At 38.7% G+C, this 18,534-nt stretch overlaps 1 protein-coding gene across 1 annotated transcript; it reads right to left on the reverse strand.

The window, feature by feature from the left end:
* Nucleotides 1-14: 14 nt before the first annotated feature.
* On the reverse strand, nucleotides 15-17,707 carry LOC306862739 (nuclear pore complex protein Nup98-Nup96-like). The gene is made up of 33 exons (XM_079405687.1): nucleotides 17,510-17,707; nucleotides 14,473-14,579; nucleotides 14,275-14,370; nucleotides 13,576-13,758; nucleotides 13,312-13,451; nucleotides 13,093-13,200; nucleotides 12,712-12,895; nucleotides 12,434-12,630; nucleotides 12,194-12,325; nucleotides 11,911-12,043; nucleotides 11,642-11,734; nucleotides 11,420-11,563; nucleotides 11,152-11,285; nucleotides 10,823-11,013; nucleotides 10,605-10,724; nucleotides 10,241-10,524; nucleotides 10,037-10,150; nucleotides 8,105-8,243; nucleotides 7,820-7,997; nucleotides 7,544-7,696; nucleotides 6,343-6,561; nucleotides 6,133-6,259; nucleotides 5,619-6,036; nucleotides 5,288-5,520; nucleotides 4,590-4,859; nucleotides 4,339-4,496; nucleotides 4,113-4,253; nucleotides 2,899-3,053; nucleotides 2,575-2,796; nucleotides 2,217-2,458; nucleotides 1,793-1,947; nucleotides 1,591-1,702; nucleotides 15-1,420 (listed from the first exon to the last, which is right to left on the reverse strand). Exons 2-33 carry the CDS (start codon nucleotides 14,549-14,551, stop codon nucleotides 1,218-1,220), a joined length of 5,457 nt encoding a protein of 1,818 aa, XP_079261813.1. The 5' UTR covers nucleotides 14,552-14,579; nucleotides 17,510-17,707; the 3' UTR covers nucleotides 15-1,217.
* Nucleotides 17,708-18,534: the final 827 nt, after the last annotated feature.

Here is an 18,534-nt window from a genome sequence, read left to right on the forward strand (position 1 = left end):
TATATACACAGATTTGGATTAAATGAAAATTATTTTATTCATAGTTTTATAAAAGAATTAAGCACATTCATGCAGAGCAATAATCTGACAGCCACAAACACCCACTCAAAGAATCTTAATTACCTGAACCATAATCTGTTTAATGTTTACAATGTTTTTAGAAAATAAACATAACAGAAGACAAGCACATAACTAGTGGCTGAAGCATTTATAGCACAAAAAAAAAAAAAAAAAACAACACCTGAGAGGATGAAGGGTTCACATAATGCTGTAATGTAACTGCATCAGCAAACCCCTATCCTAGTCAGAAGAGATGTCAGGCTGACTTTGATTAAAGATCAGCGAATCACCAGTCACTTTAGAAACCTCAAAATATATTTCTATCAACTTCTTTGATCAATAGAATTGAATTTATTTCGTTTTACATTAGGCAAACCTTTAACAACAAGGTCTTTCAAATTAACATGTCGAAAACCCTACAAAAATAGATATGCCACACTTTTACATTTTTAAATGTTACCGTATATTTTGGAGTCAAGAGAGATTCATTTTAAATAACAAATGCTTAACCTCCTCGAAAAAGACCAAACCTTATTACAAGCCAGGTTGAGCAACCTTTATCATTTACACCCACAGAAGCACGCTCGCAAACTTAGACTAAGGCAGTCCATGGGAACATTAAAAATACTGTACTTACAAAGATATACACACCGTTACACTAAGATTTAAAAACACAGTGACTGAAAAAGAACAGTCCAAAGAAAATGACATTTTTAAGTCTATGTATTGTTTGGTGGCCAGAGTACACTGTAGGCTCTAAACACAACGCAATATTATATTTTTATCTTTGAATGGACCGGATGATAGATCACAATGTAACTTTTTAAATTAATAGACAAATGTAAAAGTTCTCAAATCTGGCATTTTCCCTCAGAGTATCTCGAGAAGAGGAAATCAACAGGTGTATTCAAAGAGATACTTTAACTATTCAAGACACTCACATTCATTTCTATAACTACAATACAGGATTTGAAAGGGGGAAAAAGCTCCTACACAAACACACAAGGGAACGCTTTATTCACATGTATTGTGCCTAAATATGCATCGAAAGTTCAACCACGGCCTGAAACAGCCATATAATTGGAGTGCTGAAGGTTAACCCAATCAAGACTCATGTTATTTCTGCAGATCTGATCGAGAAACTTTTCTCTTGATATTCAGTGACTGATAACATACTCTTGCAGGTACGACTGAGTAAGGCTGCGGAGTTCCTCTAAAGCATAGTCCTCCGGCATGGGTAGACGTCCGATGTGTGGCGCAAGCTGGCAAAGAGGGATGTGTCTGGGATCTGGGGTGCCTTCACCACCTTGCTGGAGACTCAAGACCACCCGAAGGATGTTAGCCACACGTTTGGCCATCTCTATAAGGCAAGAGAAATGCAGGGTTAATGTTAATCAAATGAGGTTTCAAACTTGAGGCACTGAGGAATATAATATCTAGCCAGTTCCATAAACAAGGAAATCGGTTGAAATTAACTTTGCAACATTGCAGTATAAAGTTCCCACAAAACACAGCAAATGATTTTCAGACCTGATTGTGCAAGTCGGTCTTTAGCTTTGGAGCAGGGGAGGTGCTCTATTCTACTGCAGAGAGAGGTCACCTCTGTATGCAGTCGCTCCAGCTCATAACCTGGGCTTTCGGTCTAGAGATAAAAGTAGAAGATAATCACATTAGTAGTTTCTGAAACTTTTGTTCTAGTTGAACAACATAATATCCTGAGCAGCAAGAATACCTGTTGGATGTCATGCAGTGTCTGAATGACATGGATGTAATCAAGGTAGACTCGTCCAGACGTGTCCCAGTCCTGAATCTTAACACTGCGCTCTGGCACTGCTAACCCCTCTAGGAATTCCAGAAGGTACTTATGATTATCGTTAATGATGCAGTCTGAGGAAAAAAGACAGAATGATGGAATTAGTACATTTATAGTTTCATACATAATTCATCAGCTACTAAAAAAAGTTTGTTCAGTCAGAAAATACAGATTTAAATATTTCCTTTGACAGAATCTACCAAAAAAGTACACAGTATAATTTTAAGTTGGGGAACACAAACTCTAAAACATAGTGCTGTTTGAGTTTAACAATTGGCAAGTAGTTACTTTTGTTTCATAAAAGTCTAATGTTTGAATGTTTGAGCTTTTGGTTTATTCAAACCTGAGGCCAGGTGCTGGATGACAACCCGATGGCAGGGATTCCAATGGCCGGCCTTGTAAAGGTGCAAAGCCTCACTACGTTTGTCTCCCTCTCTACAAGCACGGATGGCCTTGGCCTGATGGATCCACTGGATGGGGATCAGCAACTTTTCTGTGAGAAACTGCTCTTTCTCCATCGACTCTTCCGTCTCCTCAAGGGAGCAATGCAAGTTGAGCATCTCTCTCACTGCACTCTCTCTATGCCTGCAAGCAGTTACAAAAAAAATGGAAATCATTTCACGTACAGTCACTCAACTCATCCTGATCCTATCAAACCTATCAAGGACTAAATGAGTACTCTGAACAGAGCAGACAGTTACCCAGAGTCAGGTATGTGCAGCAGCACGAAGATTGCCATCTCCCATAATCCCGCACTCTCCAGCTGGGCAGCATAGCTGGCATGCAGCAAGCTCTGGCATGAGGTTGACAGGTGGTTGTAGTTAAGAGCCTGCAATACGTTCCACAGGTGCCAGCTCAGCCGGTAGTCCAGATGATCAGCAGTTACTGTACTGGGATCAAGTAGCTGTTGTAGGCTATAGTGCCTAAAGAGAGGAAAATATGATAAAATCAGCCTGCACAAATACACAGCTGTAGACCGCATCATTAATTAAAAATCAAGAAAGAAAGAGGACACTAGTACAAACCTGTCACTGTAAAGTTTCAGCAGGTGGAAGCAGATGTCATAGAGTGGCTTTTTGGATTCAGTCTCATCCATCTCTTCATCCAAACCTAACAACTCGAGTTCATCTACGTAAGGAGGTAAAGGAGGGCAAGCATACCTTTTCACTTCCTCTGAACCCTGAAACACACACAAATACAGTTAATACAGAATTTTTAAATATATAAATTACACAGCTGATAAAGAATCTCTCAACAAGGTGGTGCAGAAAGACGGATTTGCTGTTGCTAGTTGCCATGGTACATCATTCTATTAGAACCAATTCCAATTCTTCAAATACACTTTCTTACTGCATCGACATTAATGTTAAAAGCTCTTATGTCAGTGACTTTTGTTTAAAGGCTTTTTTATACTGAACATGAAAATTCAATGCAATGACGCTTTTGAATTGAAAGAATAGATCCCTAAAGTGCTAGTCACGCGATCATTTGCGGCACGAAAAAGCAAGGATTTTTTTTTCATTCTGTGTGCCGATTCCCCCCTGGTGTGGAACCAAACTTTATTTATCTTAATTAATTTTATGCTGTTGAGCAGCAGACAATGTTAAATCGATATATGAGATACATATCTGAGGAAAAATACATTCTTGGTCGGCACCACCTAACTTAAGCGTGCAGGCATGATTAACAGAAGGTGATCAATCATTTCGTGCTCCGTGTGAAAGCACCGTTCGTCAGCGATTCGCATCGCGCTCCGTGTAAAACAGCCTTAACACTTAAGTTTAGGGTCAGTACGTTTTTGATGAAAAAAAAAAAAAATCCTTTTCAGCAAGAATGCATTAAATTGATCAAAAGTGACTTTTTGTAACAAACGTCTTTACCATTTCAAATAAATGCTGTTTTTTTATAACAAAAAAAAAATTCTTTAGCTTCAAATCAGCATATTAGAATGATTTCTGAAGGATTATAAAGACTGAAGCCTCGAGTAAAGGCTTCTGAAAATAACAGCTTGCATTACATTTCATAATTACATTACAATAAAAAACTGCTTTTTATTGTAATATTTCAGTTACAGCATTTTGATCAAATAAATGTAACCTTGGTGAGTAAGTTAATTCATACAAAATCACTTAATCTTAAATTTAAAAATTCTTGCCCGCCTTTTATAATTTTGTAAAAGAAACTAATATAGTTTTTCAAAAACACCAACAACAAAAAACTACAGTGTGATGTGAGGTACCTGAAACGCAGATTCATATTTGGCGAGTGCATCAGCTACAGATGCAGTGGGAGGCAGCATGTACCACAGATGGACAGCAACACACCGCTTCCAATCAAGCTCGGAGCACACATTTATACAACTGTCTGTTGACTGCCACACCTTTAAATCACCAAAAAATAGACAATTACAAATCATAAATAGTAAACACCAAAAACATGCATGTAGATTTAAATGGAATATTTACTGGTTTTCCTGCAAGCAAAGCAAATATTCGCAGCCTCTCCTCCTCTATGAAGGAGTCGCTCTGCATGCTGTTCCAGTCACTGAGCTGCAGAGCCAATAGATCTCTACAAAACTGAGAGCCAACAGCCTGAGACAGCAACAGAGCAAGACGATGGTCCCCTACACACAAACATCATCTTTATTAGAAACATTAAAGTTATTGTACAGCATGCAGCTTGTCATTAAGCATTCAAGAACAAAAAATGCACACACCACTCTTCTGGGACAATTTGCAGGCCTTGCTTATGCAGTGGCCGGTAAGATAACTGAATATGGCCTCAGCATGGCTGCGTTGAAGGGCTCGGCCCACCTCCTCCTCAATGCACTCAGCCGCACACTCAGAGAGCCAGTGAGAAAAGCTCCTTCGCCTCTCAAGCTGCTGCTGGTAGTCTGAGTATTGCTCGGTCTCCACATCCCGCTCACCCATACGACCCCAAAGAGCAGCACACAAGGTCCAAACTTGGCGCCAATGGGCCAGACAAGCTAATGTGGAAAACAAAACTGATTTAATATATAATGTGCATATTCATTTTTTTATTCTTTTTTTATTATTTAACATCCATTAAGAATTTTATTGATACACAAACACAACTGTCTAAAGGTTTAAGGTTGGTAAGATTTAAAAAGTGAATAGAAAGTTAAAAAGTATAAGAAATTGAACTGTTCTGTAGCACTGTAAATTACTTTACTGTCACTTGCTAAATATAAGAAAAAAAGTTATGGTCTCTATTGACTTCCATAATATTTTTTCCATACTACTGAAGTCAATGGGGTCCAATAACTGCTTGGTTAACTATAATCTTCAAAACAACAACAACAAAAACAACATGGAACAACTTGAGCGAGTAAATGATTACAGATTTATAAAACCTCCTGAGAAAGGAAGAAGAAAACAAGAAAGCACTGCATACCATCCCCTCCTCCTATATCTTTGTTGACTTCCACAATCCACTTTGCATAACCATGCAGAGCATCCACTCCTTTTACTGGCTGGATGAAGGGACAGTAGTCCTCTGTGTTGATTGTGCTGTGCTTTAGACCGATCTCCAGTGGTCTGTGATACAGAGCAAGGCTCTCTGCTGACTGTTTGGACTCCAGGCCGACCACCTGCTCCATACGCACTTTAAATGGACTTTCAGTGATCCTAGTATAATGCAACAATAGGAAAAATTAGAGAAAAATTCTGCAGCACTATAGTTGTGCTTTGTTTGCACTGATAAACTATGGAGAAGCTAAACTTACGGTCTGCTTTTGATAGGTTTGGGTAAGAAGCCAAATCCCATGATCTCTGCTGACTGCTCCTTCATTGCCTCTGTGACACTAAGTTGATCTCCACAGTGCACCAGTGTACAGTTGGGACCCCAGCCCACTCTGAAAGATCGCCCTCTGAACAATGCAGCGTCCATCAGCAGACGGCCTTTACCTAGAGTTATGGAGCTCTCCAGAGGTACTGGCCCCCCTACCCTGCGGGCCCCAACAGTTCGAAGAGTAGGTTCTGGAGGAGGGGCCGGCAAGAGGAAGGAAGGACCCAACGATGGCCATGGAGATTCTGATGTGATTGACTTGCTAAGCTTTGAAGGCATTCCACTAAAAGGGGCCTCTGGAAACTGGGAAAAAAGTCCTCCTCCTGAGGTGAACTTAGTTTGTAAAAGGGCTCCAACTGTGATAGAAAAGCCACAAAATATCAGACATGTTTCAAGAAGTGTACTTCCCACAATTTACTTAATTGCATTACATATACATTAGGCTGGCATACTTGATTGCCGACCAGCTCCAGGTAGCAAAATTTTGGGGGAAGTCACATCCTGTATGAGCTTTGAAGAACCATGCTCTTGAAACAAGTCGCATTCATCATCCTCTGCAAAGAGAGAGGCCTTCATAATCTGTATAGAAAACAAATCAACATTAATTAAAACAACAGAATATGACTTGTTTCTAATTTATGACTTAATTACACACACTCTACCTGTAAGGTATGAGGGTTGATGCCCATTGAGGAAGCAATCTGAGTCGATGCAGACACTGGCTCGTGCTCAGCAGGAGTCTCAGATCTCAGCTTCCCCTCCCAAGTTCTCTCAACATCCTCCTCACCCAAAACACTGTCTGCCGGGTGTTCTTGAGTAATGTCAGCCATGTCACTGTCCAACTCCGACACACGGCTGAGCAGCTCAAGAACTGCTGTACTCTACACACATGGATACAAAGAGATCAAGTCAAGTCATCACTCTTGATCCAAGTGCAGAGTACAGTTAAAACGGATTTATCATCCCTATCAGACCACTTCAGGAAACTTAAAACTGACAGAAAGCAAGCGTTCAAACAGAAATCCATTTTTACCAAATTAACTTCATAGACATCAAGGTTGTAGTTGCTGCCTATTCATAACATTGCTATGAAAGCATTGTGTAGCCATGAAACGTCCTGACACAAATGTTTTCTTTATTGTACCTTTATTAGTCAATAAAACACAAAATCAAAACAAATTCACACACTGCCACTCATACATTTCTCACTGCTATACTTCCAACTAAATAAATCTGAAACCCCACAAGCTTATATTTGTAAAATATCAGACAGACTTTTAATTACTGCATGTAATGTCATTTAAATCACCCATTAAAAGTAAATCTAAAATACAAATGGTCAAACAAACTTTGCTTGTGTTTCACAAATATAATGACATACAAATATACTTCATATTTTGGCAAAGATAAAAGAACCCAAGCATAATGCTCGGCTGCATCTTATTCCACTCAAAACACATTCAGAATTACCGCTGTATTATCATTCTGTCTAAACAAAGCAACATTTTCATTAAAGAAAATGCTGTAACAATGAATATTCCACTGAAAATAAAATTAGCACCTACTAATCTCAACTGCAAAGAAGAACAGTCAGCTGTACAAACTATAAATTAAATAAAAGGCAACTCCCTTTGTTATATGAACTTTCTCTGTAAACCCTTAATATTTAAAACGTGTGCACAGCATTTCAATAATTTCCGATCTCTTGGCATCACAAATGAAAGCCATTTGAACCCCTAAATCTATTTGCCCTCTCCCCACTGCTAGTGTTGATCTGGACTGCTGGGTGCACAGCAGGTATAAGTGAACTTGAGTGGCCCTGGAGACCAATGTGTGTCAGACCCAGTGTGTTCCTCAGTCTACCTGAGCCTGTGGCGCCATCTGCTGCTGGGTCAGTGGAAGCTGTGGGATCCCAGGTGGAACACCCGTCTTCAGCTTCTTCAAGTCAAGTTTTGCCGGGGGCACTTCCTCTTCTTCATCAGATTCCTGGAGTCCGTACTTTGAGAAGTGGGCCACCTGTAGAGGAGATTTTGGTTACGTTTTCTATATTTATACATGACAACAGCTAACTATGCAATTCAAGATCAGTCAGAAAATAAAATGTGGATTGTAAATAGAATGTGGAGTAGACGCTCATACCTCAAATACCCAGGAGCCAGTTTCAGGTCGGTATTCCAAGAAGCGGGCGCCCTGTTTACGAGAGGCTGCCTCAAGCCGGCCCTCGTAGTTCATCTCAGTCAGCCTCTCAGGACTCTTAATCTGAGAGAATGTTGTCTTGTCATTGGGCCATACACCATCTAGAGTCACCTCAGCACGTCTGAGTGTTACAAGAAACAAAATACATTGGAACAACAAAGAGAAACTCAGTTTTAAAGAGCGACCAAAGTGGTTGAGGAAGAGGCAAAAGCAATCCATGTACATTACCCGTTTAGTCCCTCTCCAACTGGGGGCTTGTCTTTGTCATCAGGGTACACAATTATCTCCTTACGCCTGAAGTGCACAATCTCATCCAGGTTCATGTTGGTAAGATTCACCTCACCAGAGAAGAAAACTGATCCATAGCCTGCAAAAAAACAAAACACTGCTGTCATGCTCCACTCATGTGCTACTAACAGTGGAACTTTTTGATCCACTTCAAATATTGACTAAAGTTGTCTCAAGACAAGAACGCATTTTTTGATGAAAGGTTTTGATCCACTTCAAATGTTGACTAGTCAGGGTTTCTGCAGGATTTTTAAACTCAAATTTAAGACTTTAAGACCTGCACAAATAAAATTAATACCATATGAACGGGGTAGGGCAATGTCTATAGTACCATATTAAACTGTAAAATGACTGTAAAAAGCATAATTTACAATTCAGATACAAGTTTTCACAAAAACAAAAAGTTTTATAAAATGATAATTTACATTTCAGCCTTTAAACCATTTTTAAGAAAATGGATAAGTCAAAAGTATTAATAATATTGATTTGAACAATTATCATCAATAAATTATGTAAATTAAATAACATTAATTAGGGGTGTGCGAAATTGGCAAAAAATGATATCTTGATATTTTCTGGGATTTTATCGATAACGATAATTAGATGATATTTTGCTGAGTGTGTTTTTGTGCTAGTATCTTATAGATTACCGTGGACAGCTGACTCCTGAATTTTTTTTTATATTCTTCATATTCTGTGTGGTCAGTTCACAGCAGTGATAGAAATGAGTCTTTTCCAAGAAGTTTTATGGGGATTTTTACCTTTAAACCATTTTTTCTAAAAGTGTGCATCATCTTTTGAGTCAAATTCTTGCACTTGGGCTATTACCAAGCAAATGAAATCAGTATCAAAAAATGCATCTTTGCAATGCATATGAAATGGCATTTAGATGCATTTACACACTGTTTAATGCAGCTCAGAGGGACATAGAATGCTAACCTGCAGTTACAAATGCACAAATGATGTTTTGATATTTGAAACCTGAAACACTGAAAACTGATGTTTGAAATTATTTTTAAAAAATGAAGCTACTTTAATGTGATATTAAAACGGCCGGCAGGTGACTAAGTCAGAGTTAATAAGTGAGTCAATGCGATTGAACTGAATCATTTAAAAGTTTGATTCATTCAGTAACGAAACCCATTCATGTTGTTCAGAGACACAAAACACAAAACTCTGTGGCTATTTAGAATGATTTTTTGTTGGAGAAATAGAGCAAAAGCAGGATATATGGTGTCTAAAACATAAGTCTCTTTATATTAACTTATTGATTTTATGCAACAGATCAATAATCAATATCACATTTGTAACCATGCTGATTTAAAAAAAAAAAAAAAAAAAAAAAAAAAAAAAAAGGCACTCTTCGGGTGATATTAACTATATGAAATTATATAAATATAGGCTATACATTTTCTGCCCCATATCTTAAATTATGTGATCATTCTAAATGTATTTTAATAGACTGAATCGTGCAGTGAAACTCGTAAGCACACTTGTTTAACCTATGGTAACTGATTCATTCTTTGCCAGCAGGGGTCGCGTTTGACAAAAATAATGGTTTTCCCGGTAAAGATAGAACACAAAGCAGCACAGCACTGAATTTGAACTTGCAGCGCTCATGTTCATTTAATGAAATCATAGCCTTTTGAAGTTTAATCGTCACATTCAGCCATATCGCAATTCTGGTCTTTCCGTCTCCAAATTTAAGACCTCTTGAAATCATAATTACGACTTTCTTGTACAATAAGACTTTTTAAGGCCTTAAATTTGATACAACTAAATGTAAGACTTTTTAAGACCCTGCGGAAACCCTGCTAGTGTAGATTAGCATTTGTTCTTGGTGCACGGTGGTGCTTCCTGCAACACTTTTACCTTTCCTGCCGACAGTGAAGTTCTCCACAATACACTCCCCGTTCTCATTCAACATACTTCCCAGCTCTTCCATTGATGGGATGGTGTAGTAGCCCACACGGCTTAGAACTATACCTGAGAGAGAACAGAAATAGCTCAGAATAAGATTTGTAGTCTATCAAGCACAGTGTATGTTTTGAAGACTGTCAACCGAGACAAGCATACCAGCTGGGTGAGGTGGTTTCTGAGCCTCCAGCTCCTCATCTCTCTCCTCCTGAATGGAATCCTCTGCTAGAGAGATGTCCTCGCTGCTGGCCTCCAGGCCATTGCGATGACTAGCAGTTCTCCGCATGTTGAACTCAGAGATTGTGTCCTGTAGCAAGGGGCTCAGCTGGGCGTGTGGAATTGGTTTGGTGATCGGGTTGGTGTAGAACTTGGAGACCTCCAGATCATCCTCCCCACTTCTCTCCACAGTTATGTCTCTGGTCTCTCCTTCATCCATACTCAGACTGATGTGTGACAGGAAAACATTGAAATATATGGTTGCATCTTTACTAACTGTAATGCTTGAGAACTAGTGTGAACTTACCGGAGCCCGTTTTGTGGGTATTCTGAAGGGGAGGCCAAGTCATCAGCCTCTCTGTTCACAGAGCTGTTATACAGACTGCTATTATTCAAATTCTTCAAAACAAGCTTTTTTATGCTCTTCCTAAAAGAACATGCAGACAGGAACACTTTAGTTAGTGCACTACATCTTGAGCTACATGTTCAATAAGAGTAGCTGGAGTTATGAAGTCAGGTTCTTACCTAGGCATGAAGGCTCCATTGTTAAGAGAGGGTTCATCATCATCATCAAGTCCATCAAAGAGCTGAGATTTGGAGGAGCCCGAGGAGGACAGAGCTTTGGGACGAACACGGGTGGCAGGACGAGGTGTCAGTTTGTACTGAGTAGGGGTAGTCAGGGCTTTCTGGGCAGCTGGATTTGTGGGCTTCAGACGCTAAAGATGGAGAAGATATGTTAGCAGTGCATGTACTGTGCTAAATGGTGAAAAACAAGTGGTCTTTTATTGAGCCACTAACTAATCTATTCAAATAACCAATATGTGTAAGGACAAGCTAAACTGTAAAAATCAGACCTCTTCCTTCTTCTTTGGGTCTGACAATGGATTTCTGAAGAGGGGCGAGTCTCCAAAAGGAGAGTAGGCCAATGCATTGATCTGCTGTTGGAGGACGGCCTGCTGCGCAGCTGATGCATTGGGGTCAGTCAGAGCTGTGAACAAAACACAGTATACCAGTTATATATTTTACAGAACCTTAAAGAGACCTACCTTGCATGAAGTACTCAGTTTAACATGACTACAACCAGTTATGGGAATGAAATCATTATGAAGCATCAGCACTGACCCACAGGCTGTTGAGGAGCACCAAAATTCAGAGTGTTGGCTCCAGTGTTGAAGCCTCCAGTCCCGAAGGTGCCCATTGTCCCTAGGGTGGAGCCCAGCTTGTTCTGGTTGTTCCCAAACAATGACGTCTGGCCAGTTCCTACAGCTGAAAATACAGACTAATACTTAGAAACCATGTTTTCATTCTTACAAAAAAAAAAAAATCATGCACCCTAAAACATACCTCCTCCAAAGCCAGTTCCCAGTCCAGTTCCCAGGCCTGTCGCCGCAGTTTTGTTCCCAAAGAGACCCCCACCAGTACCAGTTGCACCAAATCCTTAAAAGTACACCAACATTGACATGAGAAGAAATATATCGGAATTTCTAGATCAGATCTAAGTGCACACTGGTGAAATGGCACCTATCACTTTCTTCACCAAAACTGAGAATAATTTGATTACAGCAAATTCAAGTCAGCGTTAACATTATACAGCTTTATTGTTAAAGGCTTACCAAAGGTTGAGGTGTTTGTGTTAGTCCCCAGAGTAAGCGCAGGCTTATTTGCAAACAGACCAGTGCCTGTTCCAAAAGAGGGTGTGCTAGTGGTGGCGGCGCCAAATCCAGCAGGCTTATTACCAAAAAGATTCTGTGAAATAAAGAGGACAAGTTAACCATTTAGAAAAACAATGCAAAAAAATTCTAACTTACATTTGAAAACCTAAAAATTTACTTTTGTAAAATACAGAAAAGAGAAAGGTACAAAAACAGAGGTAACTGTAGCCTCTCCAGAAGTCACCTGTGTTCCCACATTCCCAAAGCCAGCATTCGTTTGGCCGAAAATTCCTGTGCCGAAGCCTGTGGCCGTACTTGTGTTAGTGTTTCCAAACAGTCCTCCTGCCTGAGAGGCAGCAGTGTTGCCAAACAGCCCCTTAAAAATAAAATATTCGATTAAACACAGAATTAACCTGATTAATAAAATCAATTAAGAATATTTAGTAAGTCAGTGCAGACATTTACTACAACTGCTTGAACTCACCATGCTACTGTTGTTGCCAAAGGAGAAAGTGTTGTTTTGGGTGGTGGTAGCTGAGCCAAATGGTTTGAAGAGACTGGAACCTTGCTGCTGTTGTTGTTGTTGTTGTTGTTGTTGCTGTTGCTGTTGTTGTTGTTGCTGCTGCTGCTGCTGCGGCTGGCCAAACAAACTTCCTGTAGTTGTACCAAAGGCCCCAGTGCCTGCAATGCAAAGACTTAGCCCAATTTTTTTCCAAGACAAAATAAAACATGCAAACAAAAAATTAAGGAAGAACCACTTACTTGTGCCAAATGAGGTCTTATTCTGGCCGAAGCTGAAGCCAGTGTTAGGAGTTGAGGACCCAAAGAGTCCAGTGCCAGTACTGGGAGTAGCTGTGGCTGCTGCACCAAAGAGGCCACCCGTGCCAGCTGACATGGGGTTGGAAGGACCCTTCCTTCCTGCCTGGTAATCCTCAAGCCTTAATTCCTAAAATCAAGGAAAGGAAGGCATTTATTTTCATCATGGCTTTAAAAACTTCCTCAAAACTTTAAACAACAGATTTGTTACACATTTTGTTCTCTGCAGACAGTTTATCAAAGCACCTGACAAAGTGCTTGTGACAATTATTTCAGCAGGCTGCCAAGTACTAAAACAACAATCACAACAAGACAAATCAAACCAACCTCTAAGGATTTGTTCTCGTATTCCTTCATGGCAGTGATACACTGGTGTTTGGTGTTGATGCTGGTTGTCACACCTCCTTTTACCATTGTGTCACTCCCAGTTGGTGGCTACAGCAAAACACAAAAGATTTGGGTAAAAAAAAAAAAAAACATGCATGAAAACAGGTAGCTAAATTACCAGTATGAAGAAGAAAAAAGTATTATCATTTCTAAACGAACATTGAATTTGATTGTTGTGCCAGGGGGAGCAGCAGTGAAATTTGATGTCCCAAACAAAGAGCCTGATGTTGCTCCAAAAGGGTTGGATGTTGTGTTGGTTGTCCCGAATAATCCACCGCTACTGGTGCTGGTACCGAAAGCTGCAAAGCAATTCAAACAGTTACCTAGGTCCATTATATTTGAGCTATTCTTTTAATCCAAGACACTACTTCTCCAATAAATCTAACAATTTATAGCTACATTGGAATGTCGCAGGAAACTTACTGCCAAAAGCAGCTGGTTTGTTGGCAGCAAAGGCATTATTCTGCTGGGAAAACAATCCTCCACCTCCAGTGTTGGTGCTTCCAAAAAGGCTGTTTGCTGTGCCACTGGTGGCACCAAAACCAAACCCACTACTGGTGGAGGATGTGACAGGCTGACTGAAGGTGCTTGAGCCAAATAGCCCACCTTGAGGACAGACACGTATTTGAATACATTCTTGTGAGATCACTCACTTCTCTTAAGCGATAGCACATCAGTTTGTAATGAAATCTTTCCTCAAAACCATCTTCAAATGAATGTTAAGCCAAGTCTTCTCAATGGATCACCACTTTAGTGAATTTGATTCATTCATTATTAGCAAACTCACTTTTGAGATGACTTAGTCAACAGCATTTTTTTTTGTTCTGTTACAGCTGAAGTCACCAAGATCATGCTCTATTTTGCAAAAGACTAACATGCAGGGTAAACTAATCTTCTCAACCTTCAGTGCTCAAATCAGTGAGAACTACTGGTCCTGCAAAACCAACAGTCTGGATCACATTGTCATGTTACAAATGCACAAGTAAATGAACGCAAAATCTTACATGAGGAACAACTACAAGCAAATAAAAAAGCAATGTTTTAAAAACTGATAGATTCTATGAACATTTAAAGATGGCTGTGAGATTCTGAAAACACCTACTGCTACAGAAAACAGCATACCGGGTTTGTTCTGGGTGGTACCGAATAGTCCCCCTGTGTTGTTTGTTGTCCCAAATGCTGAAGCTCCAAAGCCTCCTGTTGCTCCAAATCCAGTATCTGATAACAAAGGTAACGAAATTTGTTGTCTCTGTACAGTATTAATTCTTACTTCTCAAATTTATTTACATATAAAATACCTTAGCATACATATTAACTTACTTTGTTGCCCAAATGTTGAACTAGTTCCAAATCCTGCTGTCCCTCCCCCAAAGGGAGCACCAAAAGATTTGTTGAACATCTTGCACTGCTATAGAGCCTGCATATGTCTGCACAAAAGACAAAAGCTTTCAGTTCTAGCACAGGAAATACACACAGCTGATTTACGAACAATCAATTTATTCAATACATAAATGGTTATTAATAGTTAATTCATTTCAACATGGCCTGTGTTAATAAAACAGTTTATTTCCATAAATATCACTAACTGGTGTTTCTGCTGGGAAATGATTGGAAGTAAATAATAAAAAAAAAAAAACAGTTGTACACAATCTTCCACATGCTTTCTGCCCTCTGATTAATGGTTCATAATTTTAAGTAAAGGGACTTTTAGTATAATTTAAAAAATGTGGTTCACATGCATTTCTGCTGAGAAATCTTTTATGTTTTTATTAAGTACAGGTGCATCTCAGAAAATTGGAATACGGTGAAAAAGTTATTTTTCTTGTAACTCATTTCAAAAAGTGAAACTTTCATAGATTTTAGTTTCATTACATGTAAAGTAAAACACTTCAAAAGTTTTTTTTTTTTGATGATTAGAGCTTACAGCTAATGAAAGTCAAAAATCATTCTCAAAATATTAGAATATTTCCTAAGATCAATCAAAAAAAAGGATTTGCAAAACAGAAAAGTTCAAGTTCTTTAAAGTATGTTCATTTATGCACTCAATACTTGGTCAGGGCTCCTTTAGCACAAATTCCAGCATCAGTGAGGTGTGGCGTGGAAGCGATCAGCCTGTGGCACTGCTGAGGCACTATTGAGCCTTCAGCTCATCTGGATTGTTGGATTGAATGTTTCTCATCTTTCTCTTGAAAATATCCAATAGATTCCATATGGAGTTCAGGTCAGGCATGTTGGCTGGCCAATCAAGCACAGTAATATCATGGTCAGCAAACCACTTGGAAGTGGTTTTGGCACTGTGGTCAGGTGCTAAAGTCCTGCTAGAAAAGGAAATCAGCATCTCCATAAAGCTTGTCAGCAGATGGAAGCATAAAGTGCTCTAAAATCTCCTGGTAGACGGCTGCATTGACTTTGGACTTCATAAAACACATTGGACCAACACCAGCAGATGTCACGGCACCCAAATCATCACTGACTTCAGAAACTTCACACTGGACTTCAAGCAGCTTGTATTCTATGCCTCTCCAGTCTTCAGACCTTGATTTCCAAATGAAAAGCAAAATTTACTTTTATCTGAAAAAGAAGACCACAACTTTGGACCACTGAGCAACAGTCCAGTTCTTTTTCTCCTTAGCCCAGGTAAGATGCTTCTGTTTCAGAAGTGGCTTGGTAGCCCTTTTCCTGAAGATGTCTGAGCGTGGTGATTCTTAATGCACTGATTCCAGCTTCAGGTCACTCCTTGTGAAGCTCTCCCAAGTGTTTGAATCGGCTTTGCTTGACAGTATTCTCAAGCTCGCGGTCATCCCTGTTGCTTGTGCACATTTTCCTACCCAATTTCTTCCTTCCAGTCAACTTTGCATTTAATATGCTTTGATACAGCTCTCCTTGAACAGCCACCCCTTTCAGTAATGACCCTCTGTTACTTACCCTCTTTCTGGAGGGTGTCAAAGATCATCTTCTGGATCATTGCCAAGTCAGCAGTGTTCCCCATTATTGTGGTTTCAAAGAACAAGATGCCCAGAATTTATACTGTATGGATGGTCATTTATTGAAACTCAAATGTAAATATTCTAATATTTTGAGATACTGATTTTTTACTTCCATGAGCTGTAAGCTCTAATCATAAAAATTAAAAAACTTTAAGTGTTTTACTTTACATGTAATGAATCTAAAATAGGAAAGTTTCACTTTTTGAAACATGTTACAAGAAAGAAATGAACGTTTTAACAATATACTAATTTTCTGAGATGCACCTGTAAATGCAAGAATACATTTTATATTGTCGGCAATATTTCAAGATGACCATACACTGGACTGAAATAATGTAGGTTTACTTTAATATGCACACATCTTCCCAGTTTTTTTTAAAGGAAAAACATGTAAAAAAAGAAAAAATATCATCATTGTATTTCACTGCTTTACATGTTTTAACCATATAAAATAACAGCAAACGCACTAATACTTTTTTTAAGGAAACCGTTCCATTTAAAAGCATTTGATTATTCTGAAGATTATTTCATAGGTCGGGCTTTGCATGATTAATAAAGTTTATTTTATAAACTCGGCTTGTACACGGTCTAAATGGACAAATCAATATACTACAGCTGCGTATTTAAAAAGAACATTTCAATCTGCATAATTCATTTTCATACTTCTTCAAATATCCATACAGAAACAAATGCGCTTTCACGGGAATTCTAAGCGCAGCAGTTATAACCTAAAGGTAAAGCAGAGAGAAATGTGAGAACACGAATAGAAATTTCAAAGCAGCACAAACATAAACATCGTGTGTCAGATACATATGAAGAGATTTGTTTCAGGTATCGTTAAATAACTTGTGATGTCTGTTATTGTTCATGCAAGTTTTGACGTATATTAGTATATTATTATGTTAGGCACCAGAAATTTCATGTGCCTGTTGACTTACGGCCTGTGAGAAAGTGTTGTTTGTTTTCTTTTTGTGTAGTTTTATGATTAACATCTAAAGCTCACCAATACATTTTATTAGATATTTTGGTTTGCGCCGGATTAAACCTGAGAGAACCAGTTTGAACGGACAAGTGCGAACCAACGCAGCTAGGAGCCAAAAAAATGAAAGATAAGTTAGCCGTCATGTGCTTACATTAAAGTTTCTGTTTCAAATACAAATATGTAGAGCTGTAACGAGCTGCTATCAATCGATTTAAAATGTAACATGTTTCAAAAACCTTTCGATTTTATTTAATCTACCATACAGATATATAAATACCATACGCAAAGTTTCTACTTTCACATTCACATGGCTCACTACAAATGCTAACTTGCTAGCAATCGGACTTGAAACGCACTTTATCCAACAAGCAGATTTAATCAGACTTACAGTTTATTCTGCATAGATTGGTTAGTCAAACGTCCAGCAAAGAGCTCCTCACTCGAAAGGCTCGATATTTATAACAGACGTGAATCCGGAGTTGTCCGTTTAGGATATCAACTTGCTAACTTTCGATCCCTGCTCAGTGTTGATGGAGGGAAACAACGTAGCCAGCTAGCCGCTAGCAATCAGCGTCATATGTAGATCTCAGACGTCATCACGCATCACGTGTTTATTTCCGTCAGTTCGCCTGTTCATGTTGTACGCACGTGGCGGATGTTTTTATATAAATGTTCGTTTAGGAAAAGATGTAGTTGTTGGTATTCGTGCTCCTGTATCGTTACTAATGTTCATAAAGCCAAATGTCATACCTGGAAACCTTTAAACATGTCCCTTGGACATTTGTAAAGATTAAAATGTAAATGTACTGAAATAACACGGTCAATTTTTATATAGAATGTTAATGCTCAGTTCTATCGATCCATTTAAAGGTTGTTCAAAATAAGCAATCTAGTCCCTTTATAAACTTTTTTTTTTAAATTTTTGGCAAAGAATCATGCTTTTTTTTTTTTAACAAAATAGAATACAAGCACTCATAGAGGTAACAGCATAGTATAAAACCAAATACAATAACATTCAACATCAAACATTAAGGGGATCCACAATACATGTAAGGCAAAAAAAAAAAAAAAAATCAAGAAATTTGGGCATATCCGATGACAGTTTCGGGGCCCTCACTGAGATTACTTATAAGTAGAATAGTTTAAATTCGATAATGAAATGTTCAAAGCAGGGGCGAGAGTCTCTCCACTTTCTACAATGTATATGATATTTAGCAAGTAGGAAAACAATATTCACAATGTCTGATATTGAATTATCTAAACCATCAACATAAAACAGGATATGGTTGATGTTGAATACAGGGATGTTTGACATTTTTTAAGTCAGCCAGTCTCTAACATCACTCCAGAACCGGCATGAAATGGAGCAGGTAAAAAATAAGTGTTCTAGAGATTCATCAGTAAAATCACAAA

The sequence above is a fragment of the Barbus barbus genome, assembly GCF_936440315.1.
Source record: "Barbus barbus genome assembly, chromosome: 43".
Lineage (NCBI taxonomy): Eukaryota > Metazoa > Chordata > Actinopteri > Cypriniformes > Cyprinidae > Barbus > Barbus barbus.

Coding starts and splice junctions, on each gene's coding strand:
- LOC306862739 (XM_079405687.1), bottom strand. CDS start 14,551: ATGTTCAACAAATCTTTTGGTGCTCCCTTTGGGGGAGGGACAGCAGGA. Junction 11,735..11,910: donor CACAAACACCTCAACCTTTG/GTAAGCCTTTAA, acceptor TGTACTTTTAAG/GATTTGGTGCAACTGGTACT. Junction 1,421..1,590: donor AGACCGACTTGCACAATCAG/GTCTGAAAATCA, acceptor CTTGCCTTATAG/AGATGGCCAAACGTGTGGCT.